This window comes from Thrips palmi, unplaced genomic scaffold (genome assembly GCF_012932325.1).
Source record: "Thrips palmi isolate BJ-2018 unplaced genomic scaffold, TpBJ-2018v1 HiC_scaffold_1, whole genome shotgun sequence".
In the NCBI taxonomy this organism is placed as follows: Eukaryota; Metazoa; Arthropoda; class Insecta; order Thysanoptera; family Thripidae; genus Thrips; species Thrips palmi.
In genome coordinates this window covers 7,365,146-7,386,406 of record NW_023144620.1, presented here as the reverse complement: position 1 = coordinate 7,386,406, position 21,261 = coordinate 7,365,146, and the positions used below count along the sequence as shown (strand labels likewise).

The window sequence follows — 21,261 nt, the reverse complement described above, 5'->3', positions numbered from 1 at the left end:
GTTTAAGATCAGAGTGTAATAATAAATATTGAGTCAAGACCACTGCAAGTATTTGTACTTTCCAGTATCATTTATTTAAATTACTTGAGATAATTTACATACATGATTAGATCATTTTACACAAAGCAAGAGTTTGTACACTACACACAAATTTTTAAGTGCCAGAGTATTCCTAAAACCTATTATTCACACAGGAAAAATATCTTCTAGGGATAATTCATTTTCAGTCATTTTTAAAAGAAGATCATAAAAATATTGGTCCTACAGTGGCAATACCAACTCTATCTAAAAATAATCATTGTTACATAAATACTGCTGATATTTCATCATACATAGTATAGTTCATACAGAAATCTATTTACATATACACATATATGTACAGGTGCACAACAAATTGACTATAGCTTGACCATTTAAAATACAACAATTATATTATCACAAAGTTACCCACAAAAAGTGAGTGGTGAATACGTCTACAGCCAGGGATGCCATGCAGGGTCCATTCTACACAAATTGTCATGGCTATTTGCAGCAGCAACCAAAGTGCTGACCTGTTGAGGAAAGTTAGAGAGGGTTACAAAACAATCAAGTGAACAAATTACCGGGTAAATTAAATTCTAGAGGGGGCTTACCTTGCTTTCTACACCGTCAAAATTGGCTAAACTATTAAGCTTTTGACTGATAGCTGCCACAGCTCGAGTAACGTGTGCCATAACAACCTCACCACCAACATCAGCAGGGGTTTGAGCAAGTGTTGCTACAGCATTTGCTAGATCACCAGCTCCAGAATCCTCCTTCTGAAATAACAACACAAAACAATTTTGAGACTTGTATGTTCAAATTTCCATTCTAAGAACTTTCCAGATCTTTCCAGAAAAATAAAAATAAAACGAAACAAAACAGTTAAACAAAACAACATAAGTACCTTCTTGTGACCAGCAATCATTTCGTCCTTCAGGACAGCACGCAGTATTGTTTGAACCTTGAAACTAGGTTGAGCAAGGCATCGAGCTGTTGCTATCATACTTGCTGTCAGAGGGCCTGCCACACACACAGGTCCAAGGAGTTCCATGAGATTCGGAGTGAGTCTAAATGGAACCGGGCGGTTTGAATCGAGTTCACCTGAAAGAATCAGCACAAGTTAGAAGCTGCTTTAGATTCACGCTTTAAAAACCGTAAAATCAACTCCATACCTTGTTCATTGAGATCGAATTTGAAATAGGATACATTGATGAAGCCAGAATCTTGGTGCACATACAGCATGTCAGGATTTAGCCTTGTCAAATGTAACACATACTCGGCTAAACAGTTTAGAGCCAACTGCAGCGCGACCATTTTGCGGAATGTCCAGTAATCTGTGGCAGTAGGGAATGTACGTCTGGCCCAATCACGAACTAGAGTCCGAGGAACTGATATCTGTGCTTCTTTCAGAACTTCTCTCAAAACACCATGGCTTACCTGAAAGGAAACAAAAATTAGACATAAGCCGATTATAAGGTTAACCTTCAATATTCCACTCTTACAGAGATAACTCACAGGTGCTTGACGGGCCTGGAGGTTCACAAGTCTTTCATAGTAACGAGCGATAGGAGTTTCATGCTCAATACCCAGACTCTGACATCCTTGCTTCAATATGTCAAGTAGGGATATTGACGAAGGGTTATCTTCCACCAGCCTCATCTGAGGTGAAACAGCTACAACTCGAGGAACAGTGAAATAAAGGAACCTCCGTGCTGTCTCCTAAACAAAAAGAAAAGACACAAAAATATAAAAAAGACGTCAAGCTTCGCTAACAGTCAAACTAACACAAGAAGCATGAATTATCATGACATTACCTTCTGCTTCCCAAGGTAATGGTTCAGCATCCGAAGAGCCTGCAAAACACGGTCTTCCCTTCTGGCATCGCCCAGACCAGAATCGTTCACTACAAGATAAGGATAGATTTTGCCGTTGTGGCCTCGGATGTACATGCGTCTTGCAGCAGAATTATGTTTCTGCACAATCTCAACACGAGGCATGAATCGTGAGATTCGGACATAGTAATGGGGATGCTACAAGATAAATAGAATCATAGAAACCAAACATTAGTGAAAGTAACAGAAACAGTTGAAATTGAATGATGACATTACTGAAATGACTTAGTAATACCTTCAGAAGTAGGAACTCCCCAGGGAGTTCAATTTCTGCTGTCTGCAAACTAAAGTTGCTTAAGAAGCGACACTTTTCCTCAATAAGGAAAGACCTGGTTAAGAAATAAACAATGTAAGTGTTAATTGCTTTCTAATTGTTAATGAATGGATGTATTTAAAAGCTAGACTTCTTTGTCACTTACTTTGGTAGAGTTTTCACTTTGGCCTCCAGCACCTTGATCCACTTCTTCAATTTAGCAATCAGGTTGTGTAATTTCATTGAACCAGGAACTGAAAAATCTAAATCAGCAGAGAACTGTCTCTTCATATGCTGAAAGACTGGGTCTTGTATGGTAAGCTGAGCCCTTCTTGCAAGACTCTCTGAAGCTGCAGAGCTAAATGCCGCTGACACTGAGCTGTTATTTATATTTTCAATGCCGACACCAAAGGTAGATACAATTTTGCGGATAAAATTAGCAGTATGTGGAGTTATGTTAGCCTTGCTGACATTAGCACGTTCATCAAAAGCTATGGTGTAACATTTTGCTAGCCCTTGCTTCAGCTGACGGAGCACTTCCTCGTACCAGTTCTCTCGGAACCAAACCATTTGGTCCACAACACCTTCCAGGGACGAAAGGATTGTCGGATGAATGTCCCTCTGCATGTGCATGATTCTGGAGCACCTCCACATGGACGGCGTGGCCCTGATGGGACCAGCTTCTGAGGGTCCTTGCGCGGCTTGCGGCTGCGGGCCGCCGGCTGCATTTGCAGCGCCTGCTGGATTGGCATTGGCCGCATTGGCTGCATTTGCAGCATTGGCGGCATTCACTGCATTCGCTGCACCTTCTGCCTCGCGCGCCTGCGCCTGGGCCTGGGCCTTGTAGCGCTCCCGCTGCTCAATCTTCAGCGACAGGTACAGAGTTCGAATGGGGAAGTAAATTGCTTGGGGGAACATCCTGCCAACCTGAAACACAATAGATCAATCCATGACACATGTGTACAAAGTCGAAGTGGTAAGAAGGCTGGGCAAAATTTGTGGGTAAATACCTGGCATAGAAGATTCAGTATCTGCTTTCCTTCATTGCGAGCAAGGCAAGTAAGGAGTTGGGGAATCCATGGAAGCCACTGGATTGGGGGTACTCCAACAGAGTACTGGTCTACAGCTGATGTTAAAGAGAACTGTTCATCATCATAAGTCAACAGCCACAAAACCTGCAAAGCAAATAAACAAAAAAAATGGTTAGTGTTTTTTGTAAATTTAATAAAAATGAAAGACAAAATGGGAAAGGCACAACTAACCTTAGCTAGGTATTTCCTTGATTTAGACTCATTCTGATGACGACAAGCATGCAGGAAACAAATGATAGCAGAAATACCAATGGAAATAAGCTTGGGATCTCGAGTGAAAATGGCTTCTAAATAGTCACCCCAGAGAGCCCAGGCTTTTACTAATGTATCATGCATCTGCACAGCAGCAGAAAACGCTCTGTTTGCTTCATCCGATCGACCAATTTGAGCCAGTAGCATGCCCTTCAGAGCATAGAACTCTGCTGTCATTTCTTTTGTGAAGTACTTCAAGTTGGTTGATTCTATGACTTCCAGCCCTTCCTGAAGTTCAGTTTTGCCAGACACAGATGCCATTTGCAAATAGCATTTGACCTGCTGTCTGATTTTTTGGAAACAATCTACAATAGGCACACTTGGAATAGTGTAAATTCTGGATAAAGAATCCAGACAGACACCAGTTAGATTATGTTTCCGTCCAATCTTTCCAAAATGAATGATGGCCTGAGCAGATGCATGTACACCAAGCATCGAGTGATTTGAGGTTTGTTCATTTTGGGCATCGTAGTGATTTGCTATGATAGAGTAATGATGTTGGCGCCATACGAGAATGTCTGACCAGTGACTTAGATCATCTTGAATAACTGGCAAGCGATTGCGCCAAGTTTTCACTATGGCTTTCATATCATGGACTGAGTTAGTTCGCGCAGCATTTAGGCCCTGATGAATTGAGCCTGCTTCTTGTAGCTCCATGATTTGTTGGGCAGCTTGAAGTAGTGGAAGATGAATGTGCGACACAATGCGCGGAAGACGTCGCCATTCGCGCATGCAGCAATTGGTGGCTAGCTCAACACACCGGTCTACTTGAGTTAATCTCTTTTCTTCAGGGTGCAAGATGGCTACAAAGCCACGATAGAGATGAACCTGCAGTATATAAAAAAGAAAGATTATAACAAACCATTTAAAATAAGAAACACTATAAATAACTATCCAAGATTAATCAATTTTACTGTACCTTCCATGCATATTCTTTTGGGAAATTTTGCTCCACTTGTGTGAGAGCTTCCTTCATCAGTGGCATTTTAGGAACCCTCCACGCACTCTCCAGTACAAGCATTGGATTTGGGTTAATCTTGGAAGTTCCAATCTCCAGTAACATTTCCCACTGATTTAATTCTTTGGCACATCTTGTCCAATGCTTGTCCCATAGCATAACCTCAGAGTTCATGTTGGGGGGAATCGGTGCAGAGCAGTACTCCATTCGTATTTTATTCATGGCTAGTTCATAGGCACCAAGGGCTTGCTCAAAGAAACCCTGCTGTTCATAGGCTATAGCAGTGGCTGTTTCCCGAATCTTGGCTTGCTTTTGCCAGAGTCCAGCCCACATGTCTTCTTCGCAGAGAGATGAGTACATACTTGCTAAGGAATCAATTATCTCCTGAAACACAAAATTCACACAATTCACACATACTGTTAGAGAAATAATCATCTCAAAGCTGATGCAATGCAGCACTTGTCGCATACCCCTTGACGAGAGTTATCTGGCTCAAAGTCATAGCAGTCAACAGCATCTCTTTTCAGTTTATGCTGAGCATTTGCACCAGCCTCAATCGCCATCTGTTCCAGAGACAAGGCCATTCGATGCCACAAATTATGGGATTTTCCCAAATAAAGCATGACGGACCTGGCCAAAAAAAGGAGAGTAGATGTCAAAAGCTTATTTCCATTGGCAGTAAATATTGAAAGTTACACAGAAAGAAACGTACGGTTTGATTTGCACAGGAGGGTTACACCTTGCCAGGGCTTCAGTGAAGGTGTTCAGTGCAGAAGGCTGACAGTCTTTCTGGACAACATGCGCTCCACTTGCCAAAAATGGAACAATTTCAGTTCGAAGTGCATCCCGCTGGTGGTCAGAGAGTATTGACCAAAGTCGAGGAAACACATCCAACCACATGCTTTCGGCCAATGCAGTATCCATGTGACATAACTGAGCTGCTGCATACAGGAACTGACCCGTGGTCATTTCTCTCGACTTGATAAGGAACTTCATTTGCTGAGGCAACAGCACTCGGGCATCATTTTTTCTCTCCCTTTCATTGCTTTGCAGTTCCATATCCAATTCCTCCTAAAAATTAAATTATATATTAAACAATAAAGCTGATATTATACTTTAAATAAATTCAGAACATGGACATCAAATACAACTAACATCTCTTACTGCTTGATCACAACCAACTTCAGACACATCTGGCTGTTCCTGCTTGATTGGAACTGAAGGAACTCCTTCAAAGGTAACAGTGCCAGATGCACTAGCTGAAACAAGCGCTGCAGCTCCCGTAAGACTAGGCAACAGGTGATTTTTATTGGCAAGCTGAATGCGAACATCTAAGAAGAAAGATAGCTATTAGGAAAATACTCAAGTTTATGCACATTGGCAGTTCATTAATGCAAAAATGAATGCCTACTAGAGACAGCTGTTGTTGTTAGGAGCTCCAGGCACTGTTTAATCCAGTAATGTGGTCCCATGTGCTCCCAGTTCTGACTGCACACAATGTAGAGGAGACGCTCATGCAAAAATTTGGGCATGGACTGATCAAAAACTTCAAAGAATTTGGCACGAACATTGGGCACAGGGAAGCGTAATCCCGCCAGGAATGCTGGTTCAAGTTTGGTTGTCAGGTCAGTATGTTTAAGATTTTCATCACTGAAAAAATATGAGAAAAGAAACAGAACAGGAATTAGTCAAGTATTATGACACAGTAGTAGAATAATAGAACCTAACAGTGAAGTGAACCAACCGATAAACTTGAATAACAAGCTCTAAGAATTGAGCATTCAGTTCTCGGTCTTCAGGGAATCGCTTTTCAACATGGGCCATCATTTTAACAAGCAGGAGAGAAGTTTCTTTAGGACTTGGTGCCTCTAATGCTGACTTTCCTCCACATTTCATCCAATCTTCCACCATCTAAACAGAGAAAAGAAATAATAATAATAATGATTTGAAAAAGCATTAAGCATTTCAAATAACAGCTGAGCCAAGAAACAACCAACCTTGCAAATAGCTTTCATGACTTTAGCATCATTTGTTCGCTCAATAAGACCAACAAGTAGGGTATTAACAAAAACTTTTCGCATGTCCATCATCTTGTGGACTCGATTCTTGATCAAGTCCAAGCATAGAATCAACAGCTCATTCAGCATTGCTGGAAAATCAATGTACATTTATAAAAATTTAATAAATAATAATGATAAATTGACAATGTTGTAGAATCCTTTCCAACCAGTAGAGGCTGGGCTGGTTCATACCATTGGCTTGTTGCTGATTATGGAGGTGCTCTCTTTGCACCTTTTGGAGGACACGGAAAAATGGTGCAAGAAGACGATCAATGTATCCAGGGTTGTTGGTACATGCTGCTTTTAAGATCATCAATGTGCCAAATAAAGGACTAGTCTCCCCGGTCTTTTCATAGTTACCTAGACCGTCGAAAACAACCTAATTGAAAAAGCCCAGAAAGATATTAAATTAGTTTAAGAAGGTTTCCTATGTTTCCACACAAGTAAAGTTGCAGTAAAATGTTACCCTTTCAATATTTGTGTAAAGGAACTCCAATTCTTCATATTTTGAGGCAGAATGTGATGTGGCTGGTTCTGTGGGGAAGATGTTCATGAGCCGCACCAGCAAACCATGAATGAGACGAATAACCTGCACAATAATTCAGATGTGAGCGAAGTGGAGATAAGATATAACCTAATTCCCTCGGGGAAAAAAAACTCACACTTGTGTTTGTAGAGGTGATGCAAAGGAACAAGCCCTTGGACAAAGATTTAAAAGCATTCAGAATTTGTTGCTTAGTCATGACAGATACCAAGAATGTCAGAAGCTCCAAGGCAGTGCATATGTTTCCAAAATGAGGGTTTGGACTCTCCAGAGTGCACAAGACTTTGTCAAACCAGCCAAGTTTCAGGTCACACTCGTGGGGCCACATGTCTGGCTTGAGAGCAGCCTTGATGAGGTTCACACATCGCCTTGACAGTTGTTCTCCTGGGGTGCCTCCCACAGCCGCACTGTTCGCCGCAGCGGACGCAGCGGCCGCGGCGGCCGACTCCGTGGGCTGCAAGCGGAAATCAATGTCAGTAAAAGAAAAGCTAAAGCAGAAGATATTTTTTTGGAAACAATATGTAGCCATGAGAGATACTGACAGAACAGACTTGGCAGGCCAAGCGGAGGAGGAAATTTATAACAGCATCTGCATGTTGCCTGTCAATGGGCTTTGTGCTGCCAGGCTCTGCCGTACTTTGAGCCGGACTGGCTCCTTCTGCCCCAGTTGGAACAGCTGCTGTGGGAGTGCTGCCATTTCCCAAAGCTAGCCGTTTGCGGTTCGCTTCATTGGGATCTTCTGTGGACAGTCGTTTCACAACTCCAGCCAGTACATTCTGAAAAGTTAGAACAAGAATGTAAGAGATGCTGAATTCTCTCCATCAAACAGGAGCCCTTGGAAAGTTTTGACATACCTGATCCTGAGCTTCAGCCTCCTCTTTTATTCTCTGCAACTCCCATTTTATTATAACTTCAGCCAAGTCTACAGCAAGCTTGCGCTGATCAAAAGTTGCAGTGGGATTGAGACCAAGTCTCTGAATTGAGTCGCCCATGTTCTGAACTAACGCATGGCGAACAGGGTAGTACACCTTGTAGTGGCGTACAACCAGTTGAAGTATATGATAAAGTTGCTGTAGAGAGTGACCCTCCTCAACAATTATTTTCTTGGTCCAATGGGTAAGCATAGTATTACCATCCTCCATTCGAACAGGCATAGCAGGTGTAAGGATTTCTAGGGCTTGTCGAACAACTGATCTGGCTTCGACTGCATGAGCTTTCAGTAAACTGTGAAAAACTAAGAACAAAGAAAGGGTTAGCTTTCTAGTGCGGTTTGCAGTGTAGGTTCAAGGACAATTTTGTGAGTAGTACCTTGCAGAACAATTCGCTTGTGAATAGCAAAACGAGCTATAATGTGGGACAGGAGAAGGTGACCATGATACCGAGTGGCAGGGTCAACACAACTCTTGCCCAGAAGACAAGGCCATGCAAATGTCATGAGGCGACGCAGTCTGGCTCCTTGTCTTTTGTTCCCAGCATCATGAATATGAGCTGATGCTTGTTCCACCAGTAAACATGACAACTGGAGAAGCAATATTCTCACACAGTCTGAGGAATTAGCTGCATTTTCAGGGTCAATTACCTGATTAAAAAAAAAAAAAAAAAAAAAACAATTATGTGATGACAAACGGCAGAAATCACTTCAAGATAAATGGTGGTGATCAAATCAGTGAACTTCATACCTTGGTTATGAAGACTGAGACTATGTTATCAGGGTGGTCTTGCTCAGGAGTTGGAGTACTTCCCACCAATTTGTCACCTTCTCCTCTATCAAAACTAACAGCAAAGCATGGAATGAGGATGAGTTGAAGAATTTTACTCTTGAGTTCAGGAGACAAATTTGGTTGAGGGAATATCTCTACAAATTTAAAGAATGCTGATCGCTTCCAATCCACAGTGTAACTTTGAGCAACTGTATTTTCAAGGAAATCTCGAAGAAACTGGAGAAGAAAATAAAACAATGATTACAGATATTAAAGCTATGATAGAACGGAAGTTAACAGAAAGTCTTAATGAATACCTGAAAGTCGGGTAGGTAACGAGCTGTTGTTGCCCGTAGCAGATGGAAAAGCAGACTGATGTCATTTGGATGATGACCAAAGTAGTGTAAAAGTATTTTGCAGAGGAGTTTGGGCTCTTTCCAGTGCAAGGCATCTACTCCATCAATAGACCTGTGTGTTTCCTGAAAAGGTATATTAAAACTGAATTAGACCCAATTGTTTTGTAAAATTTGTTGGTAAAAACTCAGAATAAATTAGGTTAGCTCTAAAATGGGAGGCAGTGAGTCAAACATACGTCAATAAATTTATTCAAAAGCATAACACAAAGAGACTTGTAAACTCACCAAATAGTCATCACTGCACCAAATTCTTTGGTAGGTGTCAATCAGGGCTTGCTGAGTGGCAAGCCACTGGTTATCTTGCTTCATCAATAAGGCAGTTATCCTGATGCTTTGATACCGCAGTTCAGATTTATCTAAAGCTGAAAGAGTTGCTGTAGGAGCTTGTCCAGCAACAGCTGCCTGCACTGATACCTGAGAACGTCCCAGACAGAGCTCTTGGAGTCTCTGGGAGTTATTTTGCAAATACTGTTGGAATGGTTTGCCTTCAGGGTGTTTGATTAAATATTCCAAGTACCGACTCCTCTGACGATCCTAGAACAGAATGGTTTTAATTTTTATTAGTTTGTTGTCAGGCAAAGGTATGGTACTCAAGGTATGGTTCAGGACTAACCTTCATAAAGTCATCACTCAGAAAGACATCAGTTGCAACTTTAGCAAATCGTAAAAGAACTTGCATGAGAGGCTCACGGAAAGGTGAGGCAGGCTCCATGTTGACTTGCTTCTCAAGGTGTAATACAAGTTTCACAATCTGAGAAACAAGTCTAGATTGAGGACCCTCACTTGTCGGAATACACTCAATGATACCCATGATAGTAATAGCCTTCTGTTCTGTTTCCCCATCTTTTGACAAAGCTGAAAAGAGAAAATAAATCAAGATTAGGACACTACCCCTCAGTACAACTCTATCATACATACAACATATGAAGAAATGTTTATGCAAATACCTTTTACTTCCCCACTTCGATTGCCAGCAGCTAAAGTCTCAAACAATGAGTGAAGATGGAAAAGAAGTTTCTCCGTCAATGTTTCCTTAAAGCTTGATGGGAAAAGTTTCACTAAATACAGGAGTTTACGCAAGCCTCGTAGAGTCAGTTGTCTAGAATCTTTCAGGGACATCAGAAGAGGGCGCATGACATCATGTACCTACAGAAAATTTTAGATTAAGTTACAAAGTTTTACAAGATTTTTTAATTTCTTATGAAGATATCAAGCATACCATTTCCATGTTAACTTGGAATCCTTTAACAAAGCTTTGCATGCATTGAAAAGCTGCATCTTGCAATTCAGGTTGAGGCCAATCCAAGGCTTTGAAAAGAGCATTGAATATTTTCTCCCTTTTTTCCTCAATGTAATGGCATGCTGCTAATGCACGTAGAGCAGCACGTCGAAGTGGCGCAAGATTGTTAACATTTTTGTAGCAAGGGCACTTTTGAAGCTGAACATCTTCAACTTCACAAAGTGCCATGACTTCATGAAAGAAAACCTGTAAGGAAAAAAAACAGAAGAAAGTTAGTAAATGTAAAAAATCTTACCAACAAAAGTTAGAATTACAAGAAACACCATTTTACCTTGTGCTCTACAATGCTCAAGTCTATCGTGAATAAGCGTGGGCTTAGAGTGGTGCAGAAAGTATTTCCTTCCATAAGGCCCACTTGGGCATTGGCTGCTTGATGACGCAAAAGATGCTTCTTAGGTGGAATCATGTCAGCTAGCACTTCTTTGTGGGGATCCATAACTTCAACGACAGATTTTCCTTGGGCTTCTGCTAATATCTTAAGCAAAGTCATGCTCTGTGAAACAATTAAAACAAATTTTAAAAGTGACCAAGCTTAATAATTAAGAGTTGTTGGTTTTGATGTTTTATTGGGAGAGAGTGCAAGGACGGGGAGAGGGAAGTTGATTGAAAAGCATACCTCTTCTCGCAAAGAGTCTGTTGGGCACGTAACCTGACGAACAAGTTCGTAGGTAACTTCCAAAACACTTTTTCTTTGAGCATTTATTAATTCTTCATTCGTTCCGTCTGGCTCTACAGGCTTTGCACATTGTGCCAACATCTTTTCAAGATTGGACTTAGCCATATCAATTGCTCCAGTAGAAACCTACACATAAAAAGAGACACAATAATAATAAAAATTATAAATGTAAAAAAAAACGGGAAATCTCAATAAACGAAACAACAACAAAAAAGTAATTACCTCTCCAGTCAAATCCATCATGACAAACAGCTGTGCTTTGACGAACTGGAAAAGATGTTCAAAGACCCAACGAAGTGCCATTCTCTCAACCAGAAACTTGATAGCAATGCAACCACCAAGTTTGGCATACCAAGCTCGATCATAGCAAAGAGAGCACATGCGTTCTGCTAAGTATTCCATCATGGGAAGACGGCAGGCCTGAAAATTCATGTATGAAAATTTAAAATTTGCACACTTGAAACGCAAGATTTCCTGCAGCATATCAAAGTGCAAAACAGTGACTCACCCTTTCTTTAGATCCTAGTATGTTGAATGCTGTCTGTAAGATAAGAACCAAGGCTAAACGACCAGGTTTGCACAGTTCTTTCTCTTCATGGCCCATGATGACAGCCAGGGCATCCAGGAGTACCATGGCATCCATTCCTTCTTTACCCCATCCACTTGTGTTTGTGACTCCAGGAGTACCTTCAGGAGTACCAGATGGTCCTATTTCAAGAAAAATGTAAAAAATCTGAACTTCTATCTCACAATACTAGAGAGGGAAAAAAACCTACCAGCTGTTTGAGCAATTGACACCAAAGTGCAGTGGCGCACAAGAGAAACCATCGTTGGTAAAACATCCTTTCTAAGTTCCTTGATAGCAGCAGCCACAAACATTCCTAGAGGGTGAAAAAAAAAAAGTTATAGTAATTACAAAATGAAAGCACATATAAAAGTTCTTCAAACAGGACCATTAACATTAAATTACCTGTTAAAGCGGTTTGATAAATCTGCCTTGTTTGCTGATCAGCCATTTTATACGGTGGACCTTGGTTGGTAACAATGGGCTTCTCTTTGAACCTAAGATAATGAAGAAGTCAATTAAGAAATTTCTCCAAATACAATTACAAAACCATGATAATGCTCATAAAAATATGCTAGGAAAAAATACTGACCCTGGATGAGAGAATAGTGTCAGCATTGATTGCAAATCATCATCTAAATGGAGACTGGCAACTAAAAAGCAGCGTATGACATCCCATGACAATCTTCGGTAAAATGAGTCTGTGTTTGAGTGCTTCAAAGCAGCTAATGCAGATTCAATGACCTTAGGAAAAGAGTGATATTAAAATTAGTCCCTAGTTACAGATTTTCACTCCAAATATGTTAGCCAAAAGCCTTTTCAGTACCTTTTCTACAGGAATCTCAATATGCTTGCTGTAATCTGGAAAACTGGCCACAATGGCAGGTCCTGGAGAATCCCGAGTACTGAACTCCAGCTTCTGGGGCTCAGTCATCATCTTCCGATTACCACCGCCAAATTTGCCCAACACTCTGAAATTTCATAGAAAGTTACAAGCAAGGCAAATGGCACAAAACAATAATTGATTGAAATTCATTTCATGATGTAAAAGAATCTTGAGTAGTTGTTTTTTGTTTGTTTTCTTACCGAAAAGCGACGTTGGCAACATTGTCAGTGGGGTTGCGCACAGTCCTCCAAAGAGCTTGCATAAGATCAGCTCTTACTGGTTGTATATGTTCATACAAAAAGTCTGGTTGTAAATTATCCACACAAAGCTCCAAAGTACGCAAACCCTAAAAACAAATAATAAGATTTCAGGAAATTTTGGGATATAGGACGTGACAGAAATTAAGAGGAACTCAAAAATCAATTCACCTGACTGATAAGTGTTGGGGAACCATTCAGGGCAGATACTAGTGGATCCATTAACTTAGGAAGGTAGGGCAGCAGCGAACTAAGTCGTACTGGAACTGTGAGGCACAGTTCAACAAATAAGTCTTTCATATGCTGCTTGTGATGTGAAGACTGAAGGGAGTTCAAACCCTGAAGGAGATCTGGCAATAGTGGAAGGAATTCTTGATACAGCAAGTCATGGCTGCCTCCTCCAATGGATCGAAATAGAGCTCTCAATAAAAGGAAATAATTGTAGGGGTCTTTGGCAGTCATTGCTAGTTCCATAGACCTGAAATTTGAGGTAAATCAGTATAAGGTTACATGTATACAATGATAACAATCTGGGCTCAAGCAATTATAATATATACCTATTGACAATTTGATGCAAATGGGGCTTCAACATATGTTCATTTTGCTGAGGGAAAAGTGAAACAGAACCAAAAACAAGTTTGAAGAGACGCAGATAGAGACTTGATCTCTCAACTGTGCTGCCCATTTCTGCCATATGTTGTAGTAAGTACTCAACAAGAACAGTTGCAAAAATTGGTGATGTATTAGGATTAGCAAGAAATGAATTGCCTATAATTTGCAATGCAAAATTGTTGTAGATGCGATCAACCATGTAATCAATTGTATTTGAGAAGATCTCTTGGAACGTTTGAGAATGCATCATGGAGAACTAAAACACACAATGAGAAAAAAAAATTGACATTAATGTAACAAATTCACTCATCACTTAAATTAATGTGTTACATAGATGAGATAAACTGTCAACTGACCACTCCAGCAAAGTGCTCCAGCACTTCCTTCTCCTCCTTAGTCCGTACATTTGGTACATTTATAGGACGCTGCACACCGGCTGGGACAGCAGCCATACCAGGGGCTAGAGGCAAAGTATAAACATCAAGTGCTTGCAATGCCCACTTTACCAGTCGAATGAAAAGAAGAGTCTCTTTGGGCTGGAATGGTAAGAAAGGTCGTGGAGTAGTGGCATCTGGGGCCACACCAGCCTGCTGATAAAGAATAAAATATTCAAAATGTTGATGGGTTGCATACAGTCCACTAAAGCCCAGTAAGTGCACACAAGCTCACCCTAGGAACTGCACAACCATAAGTAACTGTTTTCACTCCTCCAACCAATGTTTTTACCAGACTACGACAATCTGCAACCGTATAAGAGTTAGCCTGAGAAGCAGGGAATCCAAATTTAGTTTTGTCTTTCTCTGGATCAGGCTTTATGATTGGTCTTGCAACTGGAAAAAAATATTGTTGTGAGAAAATTCAAGACTGCAAAGATTAGGCCAAGATAGTAAACAGGCTTTGCAATTACCATCTGGTATGTTGATCAGAGGATGGACCACTGGCTTCACATCAACTCCTGGTGAAGGTGTTGGGGTTCCTGGAGTTGATGGGGCTGGAGGGCGGGTTGGTGTGCCAGGTGCCTGCAAGCCCTGACTTTGAACAATTCCTATCATGCCTTGTGATTGTTGAAGAGGATTGGCTTTGATGGCAGCACTGAAAGAATCAGTTCAATTTCAATTAAAGAATTCAATCTACCCATATCCAGAAACAAATCAACAATGGAAAATGGCCTTACGAATTATTGCGTGTTAGAACAGGCAGCTGCTGTTTGGCAATTGTCTTGAACTTTAAAACAAAAACTTCAAGCATCCTCATTAGAAGCTCACGTGATGTGGCACTTTGGTTGTCTGCATCACCTCGAAGGCGAATGCAATCCACCAAATTTAATAATAACTTGCAGGACATGGTTTGAATGCTAATAAGGCGGAAAAAATCCAATTAAAGACTCATAACATATTTAAAGACACTGTATAGTAGACAGTGTGAACTTACGAAACAGGAAGTGTCTCATCATGCACATTCATTGAGAAAATATGCACAGCTTTAGCCAAATCAACCAAAGAGAGGCGCTGACGAACATGGTGGACCACATCAGCTAGTACACTGTTGGCCAGAGGTCTGAGAGATTCATAAGTTGTCCATCCACGGCCAAGTAGGATATTTTCATCATATAGTTTATCCATGACTGGTACAAACTCTGTAATACCAAATAAATATTTTATGATTGTTTGATTTAACTCTGTAATACTGATGTAAAATGAAATTGCAAAATTAATAGCTACTCACCAAGGCGCAAGTCAGTATTAAGAATGTGCCGAGCAGCAATGAGGAGATCCCTCCTGAGATACGCTACTTCCATTGGACACAGGGAGAGGAGACCCAACATTCCCTTCACCAACAAAGGAGCCTCTTTTGTGACCTCAGTCTGATATATGCGGGCCATGTATGCTAAGAAGGACAATGTCTTGATCTGTGCTCCCATGAAATCAACAAAAACCTCTTTGTTGAAATTGCTACTCTCCCTGAAAATATAACGAAATGTGAGAAACATGCAATGTATTTAAATCTTTTCAAATTTAGACGTTGTGTCTTACTTGACTTGAGGAGTGGGCTGTAAAGTGATGGTTCGCATGATAAGTGGAATAAAATCTGCTACATCTTGATGAACAGCTTGTTTGTATAGCTGATACATTATCACAACAATGATTGGAAGTTCTTGGAGAACTTTTAATGAAAGAATAGCTTTTGGTATTAAATTGTACTGCAAAAGAACAAAACAAAAAAAAAAAACAACACACAATAATTCAAAGAAACATATGGAAGAAAGACGAAGCAAAGTCTTAAAGAGAAAGAGTGGGGGACTCACAGATACACTAGAACCATCAGGAGATTTCTTTTCACTTTGAATTGTAGTAGCAGTGAATGTTTCACAGAGGAGATTATTCAGATTTATTTCATTAATGTCCTTGACTCGCATGGGACGAGGAGCTTCAAATATCTTGTTTAAATGATTTGGAAGTTGCTTGTAGATGTTTTTCACGAATGAGAGGAATCTCTGAATCTACAACCAAACAATTGAAAAAAAAAAAAAAAATTCTCATGTGAGTTAGAATTAATACGCAAATGAAGAGAATTCACAAAAACCAATGTGGTACCTCAGGATTGAAGGCAGGGCGAAACTGTTTGTGCAGCTCTATGATAATACGTAAGCACACTAGGACATTCTCTTCATTATCAACTTTCATGAGATCCAACATGAGCTTGATAATGGAGTCAAGATGATGTCGTAAATGTTCTCTTTGATGGTCACTTGTAGGCAATCTATGAATCATTTCCAACAAAAGTTTTCGGATTTGCTAAAAGAAAAATACACAAGTTATTTATTTAGTTCATACAAGATAGGCAAACACAACTTAGGGTAAAAACTGCCTTCATTCAATTATTTCATTGAGTTGATTGTAGATTATTGTTCACCTGTATATTGTACTCTGCAATAAAATGTGGTTCTCCTTCTTGAAGAATCTTAATAAAAATAGGTAATGTGTGATCCAAAAATGTTGGATATTGAGATGAAGTAATAATAACCTAAAGCAGAAAAAATATCACAATGGTAAGGTAACAAAACTTTTTTTAATTGTGAATAAATGATACACAAATGAGACAAATAGAGAGATGAGGCAACATACCCATACTACGTGAACCCTTTGATGTCCTGAAAACACTTGTGTGTGGTAACACTTCGTAAAAACATGCAAAGATTTCGATGCGTAGCAGTGTTTTCATGAGGTCAGAGGATCATGTAGTATAGATACGCTCCCCAAACAGATTCAGAGAGATAGCTCACCTCAAAGTTCTCACTAAGTTCCTGTGCAGCTTTGAGTTTGATTTCTTCTTTTGCTTTCGGATCACCAAGCATGGTGACGAATGACCGATAGGTGTTCATTTGGGTCTGGGGGTCTGTTGACCCTGATGGTGCAGGAGTCGGCGCCATTTCAGAAATCAACTGATTCAATTGACTCAGTTAAATTTAACACTTGCTTTGGCCTGTATCATGAATAAAGGTGTCGTGTCATTGAATAGTAAAACAAGCATATGGGATACGCAGATACAGTATCCATTACTAACATACCAATCCATTTATGACAGAAACACTAATAAATAAAAGCAAGTTAAGACTGAGAGATGAATTTAATTTCATACAAAAGAGGTCTGCTCATTCGTCTCCGTGTAAAATTTTTCCCAATGAATCAACTACGCCCATGAAAAAACCTTAGCATAGTCCTACACTTATTGAACTAAATTTATAATTTTGATAAAACACAAACATTTGGAAAACACGGATCGATAAAGTAGCACAGCACGTTACACCGCATATAAGCATCAGGTAAACATCAACAAGCATAATTTCAATGCCAAATGTTAGGTTAGGCGTCCACTCAAACGCAGTTATGAAGGAAATGAAGAAACAAAGAATGAAACAGAACATAAGTACATAAATTAACTGTGCTTAAGGTTCAAATAATTATGAATTTTGAGAAATGATAACATAAATAAGCGCAATTAACAGAGAAACTACAATTCTTTTGAACACCACCGGTAGAGGCACGACTAGGAATAGTGTTTGACAGGATAAAATATCGAACAATAAGAGTTAATAGCGAGCAAGTAACACAGGAAAAATTACCATTGTGGTTAGAGATGTGAAAGACGATCCAAAATTTGCAACTTTTAAGGGTCCATGGCCTGTTTTTCCACTTGCACGCTTAGACACAACAAAAACAAGAGACCACTGCCCGCTCTCTGGAAAAGGCGCTGGCTAGGAGAGAGGAGAGGAGAGGGGTAGCGGGGTAGTGCGGGGGTGAGAGTGAGGGGTAGAAAGGGGTTTTGACGCGATTTCTCATAAAAAGAGACTCTACCAACCGCGACCAACAATACGTCAGTTTTAATGTATTTCACTCGATTTCTTCGCGCATTTTGAACCTTCCAAGTTTGCATACTATTGAAAATCAGATATTTTCAACGACACTTTTCAATTTTTTACGCTTTTTTGCGATGTTGTTCTGTGCAAGCCGATGTTGTGGCCTGCTTAATTTTTCATCATCTTCTGGGACTTGCCCGAAATGGCACGCACTTCAAATCGCCTCCAGATTTTCTTGAAGAGTTAGAATCATTAATTATGGTAAGACTAGGGATAATGACACAAAAAGCTGAGCCCTTGTGTTATTTAATAAGTTTGTAATTACCTGTAAAGGTAGATGTTCGTGTTGTGAGATGCTTCAAGGGCAAAGGCAAAAAGTATGGCGTGTGGAAACTTTCCCTTTTAGCTCTCTGCACACACTTTTTTCATGCTTTCTTTGCACTTTGTGAACTAAAATAAAAAAACTTCTAATTTTGAAGGCTACACCTCAGCACGCTTTACTCGCTTGTTGTGGGAGTGTTGGTCAATGTTGTGGCACTATTGCTGGTGTGTGGTATTTATGGTCAGTATGATTAACGCTTAGAAAGCTGGTAACCAGAACCAGTCGTGTGTCACAACCAGATGTCTCTTATGTTTCAGCTTAGCCATACTTGTTTTAGTGCTTTTGATTTCTTGCAATGATATTTTAATGTCTCGCTGTTATATCATTGGGTTCCCCTGGAGCAAAATGAAATTATACCATGTACATGAAATAATTTGTGATGAAGAAATTCAAGTCTTGCTTGTGAGTTACGCTTTTATAATTTTGATTAGTAATCAGGATTATACTGTGCTATTATTAATTTTACCTGAAATTCTCTAAGGTTTTAAATGACAGTGACAATGATGGTCAACTATCTTTGGAACAGATAAACAAACCACCGCCTCCTCCCCCCTATTCAGCCATTTAGAATTTTTAGTCATTCTTAAAATGTAAAAATGTTGGTAAGTAATATATCTTTTTTGTAACAAAGAAGAAAGCTTCAAAACAAATGTAACCCATCCAAAAATTTATCACATGACATTTATGTTACAGACTACATGATTCGTGAGATGAGATCATCAGATGAAACTTCATTGGAAAATCTTTTTCTACATGTTTCAAATAAACAATAGTAAACTAAATCTGATTCTGCTTTTATTTCATCATCGATTTAGTTTCATTGGAACTTGGATCTCTATCTTTAAAAATATCGGCCGAAAATGCTATTTCCTGTTATCGTTGCCTGCGAAGGGGCTCTACTGCTGACGCCAGCCGGGTAGGCAACCTAACTGCCATTTGGGCCAAGTGGGTTGCGAGCTCTCGCTGTCTGCATAACTTGCAGAACCGGCTCGCACGGAATGACGTCACACGCGACTGTCTTCTGGGTCCTGTCTCCTCTCCCCTCTTCCTCACTTGATGCACAACAACCAAAGGTCTTTAAACCCCTCATCAGAAAAATATAAACCAATTACTGTAGCAAAATGTTAAGAGCCACAGGTTTTAAATAAAAAAGTAATTATGAATGTTACTTGTCAATCGTGCCATTCATTTCATCCAAAAATACAAAACACTTCTACAAATTTTGTCAGTTTGTTAGAGAAAGTGGACAGCGGAATGCAAGTTGCACAGCCGATGAAGGAGGCAACGCAACTTACGTAGCCACACACTGAGTTGCCTTCCCCTGTCGGACGCCAGCACAAGAATTGAGAAGGGAAAGGTCACGGGCCGCTTGCTGGCCTGCGTTAGACTGCGTTAGAGGCGCCAGTTTCGCCTCATCATGGCTCATTGTGACGGCCACAATGGATCCAGGTGAGGGACAGGGGGTGGCGGGGGCTTCATTACAGCGCTGGCCGCCCCGCCCCGCCCTGGAGGCGCCCCTGCAGCCCGCCTGACAGTTATGAACCCCACGCCCCCTTCCTGGACCCGCTCCTCGCCCCACCGCCTCACCTCGCAGACATGAATTGAACAAAAATACCGATAAGAGAGGGGGGAGGGTGCCGATTGCGCTGACAGTGCATTTCTGGGATACGAGCGCGCCACTGTCCTCGGCAGGGCAGGTCCAGGGCCTCGCGGCCCTCGGCTGCGAGCGATGGCGCAATTGCGCGAGGCACGCCCCAAAATGGCCTCGACACGCCCGCGGCGCGCGGCACTCGGCACGGCCGTGGAGGCTGTAGAGCGTGGAGGCCGCGTCCAGCGCGGACTGATTTATTAGGCGCGACATTATACGTGCTGCATGCACACTGGCATCGAAGAGGGCGGCCGGCGTCGTCCTGGCCGTGGCGCTCAAGGGCCTCACGCACGACACGCGTGCCGCTGCGCGCCGCCCCCACCCCCTCGTCGCCACTTTCCCGGAAGTGGGAATCACGGCGCGGAACTAGCAGCAACAGCGACAAGGGCCGGCCGGGCCGAGGGGCGGCACGGCCAGCACGGCACAACGCGCCACCTGTACCATGATGGATGGGCTAATCCTGGTCCCGCGGGAAGGGGAGGGTGGGGCTGGTCGCCTCGCAAACAGCCTCCGTCGCTCTGTCTCTCTCGCACCCGTGGGGCGTCGCGCACGCGTGCGAGAGAGACAGAGCGATGAAGCGCTGTTCGGAATCGGCCTGCTGGGCCGTCCTTCTCCCTGTCGCGTAGCCCCCCCCCCCCACACACACACACCCACACCCCGCAGCGACAGATCAACACGCATCAGCGGACCAAAAAGTGCACATACCGCGAGATTTGACGGCACGGCTACAGCGCCCCTTCTCCTGGTAACAACCCTGGCTGTGTTGCGCTAAACAGGGCTGGCTTGCTTGTGTGCTTCTTCGTGCGTGCAGTTGGGGATTTTGCCCGGGTCCAGTCTGGCCCTGGCGGTGCCTGGCGGTCAGCGAACCCTCTCGTCCCCGCCTCCCCGCCGGGAAAGCAGAGATGGCCGGGAGGGGCGAGGGCGGTCGGCAAATGAAGTGAAAGTGACAAAATTAATGAATAAAGGAGTCCTCTGCTTGTCAGAGACGCGCGCCTAACGAAGCTAGGGCCCTGGCCCGAACCCGCCCCGCCGCTCCCCGCCCCGTCCTCGTGGCATGACAGGCACCGGAGACGCGGAAGCACAATAGCGTGCACTCTTCCTGCGCCCTGCTCGCCCTGCTCGCCCTGCTCAACGCCTTGGTCATGATCCTGCACCGGCTGCACGGCCTTGAGGAAGCGGGCCAGCCCATCCCTTCGGCCGGCTTTCCTGTGGCGCAAGCTGTGGCGCGGAGGTAAGTTCATTAACCTCATTAAAAAGCTTGAGCCGAAAAGCTGCCTGCCACACTGTTATTTTTAACAACCGCCAGGCAGTGAAAACTGAAAGAAACAACTTTAAAATTTTTGTGATCTGCCTTTCGTTCCTCAGCCTGAGACTTTCCTCCCCGTCGCTCG

General features: G+C 42.0%; 2 protein-coding genes across 5 annotated transcripts; one reads left to right on the top strand and one right to left on the bottom strand.

Moving 5' to 3' along the window:
* Positions 1 to 49: 49 nt before the first annotated feature.
* On the bottom strand, positions 50 to 17,746 carry LOC117644262 (transformation/transcription domain-associated protein). 4 transcript variants are annotated; one of them, XM_034383583.1, is made up of 52 exons: positions 17,607 to 17,746; positions 16,767 to 16,966; positions 16,397 to 16,507; positions 16,078 to 16,278; positions 15,789 to 15,983; positions 15,517 to 15,683; positions 15,209 to 15,444; positions 14,915 to 15,119; positions 14,658 to 14,837; positions 14,391 to 14,575; positions 14,153 to 14,313; positions 13,840 to 14,073; positions 13,429 to 13,739; positions 13,043 to 13,349; positions 12,815 to 12,960; positions 12,555 to 12,699; positions 12,321 to 12,472; positions 12,134 to 12,225; positions 11,940 to 12,044; positions 11,672 to 11,871; positions 11,386 to 11,583; positions 11,104 to 11,289; positions 10,759 to 10,980; positions 10,407 to 10,673; positions 10,135 to 10,333; positions 9,801 to 10,042; positions 9,413 to 9,721; positions 9,089 to 9,250; positions 8,751 to 9,008; positions 8,380 to 8,650; positions 7,926 to 8,305; positions 7,614 to 7,847; positions 7,190 to 7,525; positions 6,994 to 7,116; positions 6,720 to 6,906; positions 6,465 to 6,616; positions 6,212 to 6,378; positions 5,879 to 6,117; positions 5,632 to 5,798; positions 5,180 to 5,538; positions 4,938 to 5,097; positions 4,429 to 4,851; positions 3,429 to 4,337; positions 3,177 to 3,341; positions 2,333 to 3,093; positions 2,149 to 2,242; positions 1,836 to 2,051; positions 1,537 to 1,740; positions 1,194 to 1,458; positions 926 to 1,122; positions 633 to 797; positions 50 to 551 (listed from the first exon to the last, which is right to left on the bottom strand). In XM_034383583.1, exons 2-52 carry the CDS (start codon positions 16,911 to 16,913, stop codon positions 474 to 476), a joined length of 11,775 nt encoding a protein of 3,924 aa, XP_034239474.1. In that variant the 5' UTR covers positions 16,914 to 16,966; positions 17,607 to 17,746; the 3' UTR covers positions 50 to 473. The 4 variants fall into 4 exon arrangements, with proteins under 4 accessions (XP_034239474.1, XP_034239464.1, XP_034239446.1 ...); XM_034383573.1 differs by having other exon boundaries at positions 5,623 to 5,798; positions 13,840 to 14,070; XM_034383565.1 differs by having other exon boundaries at positions 474 to 551; positions 5,623 to 5,798.
* A 90-nt stretch (positions 17,747 to 17,836) lies between these two features.
* Positions 17,837 to 19,303, top strand: LOC117640693. Its single transcript, XM_034377506.1, has 5 exons — positions 17,837 to 18,101; positions 18,320 to 18,402; positions 18,480 to 18,624; positions 18,704 to 18,824; positions 18,916 to 19,303. The coding sequence occupies exons 1-4, from the start codon at positions 18,099 to 18,101 to the stop codon at positions 18,788 to 18,790; spliced, it is 318 nt and encodes a 105-aa protein (XP_034233397.1). The 5' UTR covers positions 17,837 to 18,098; the 3' UTR covers positions 18,791 to 18,824; positions 18,916 to 19,303.
* Positions 19,304 to 21,261: the final 1,958 nt, after the last annotated feature.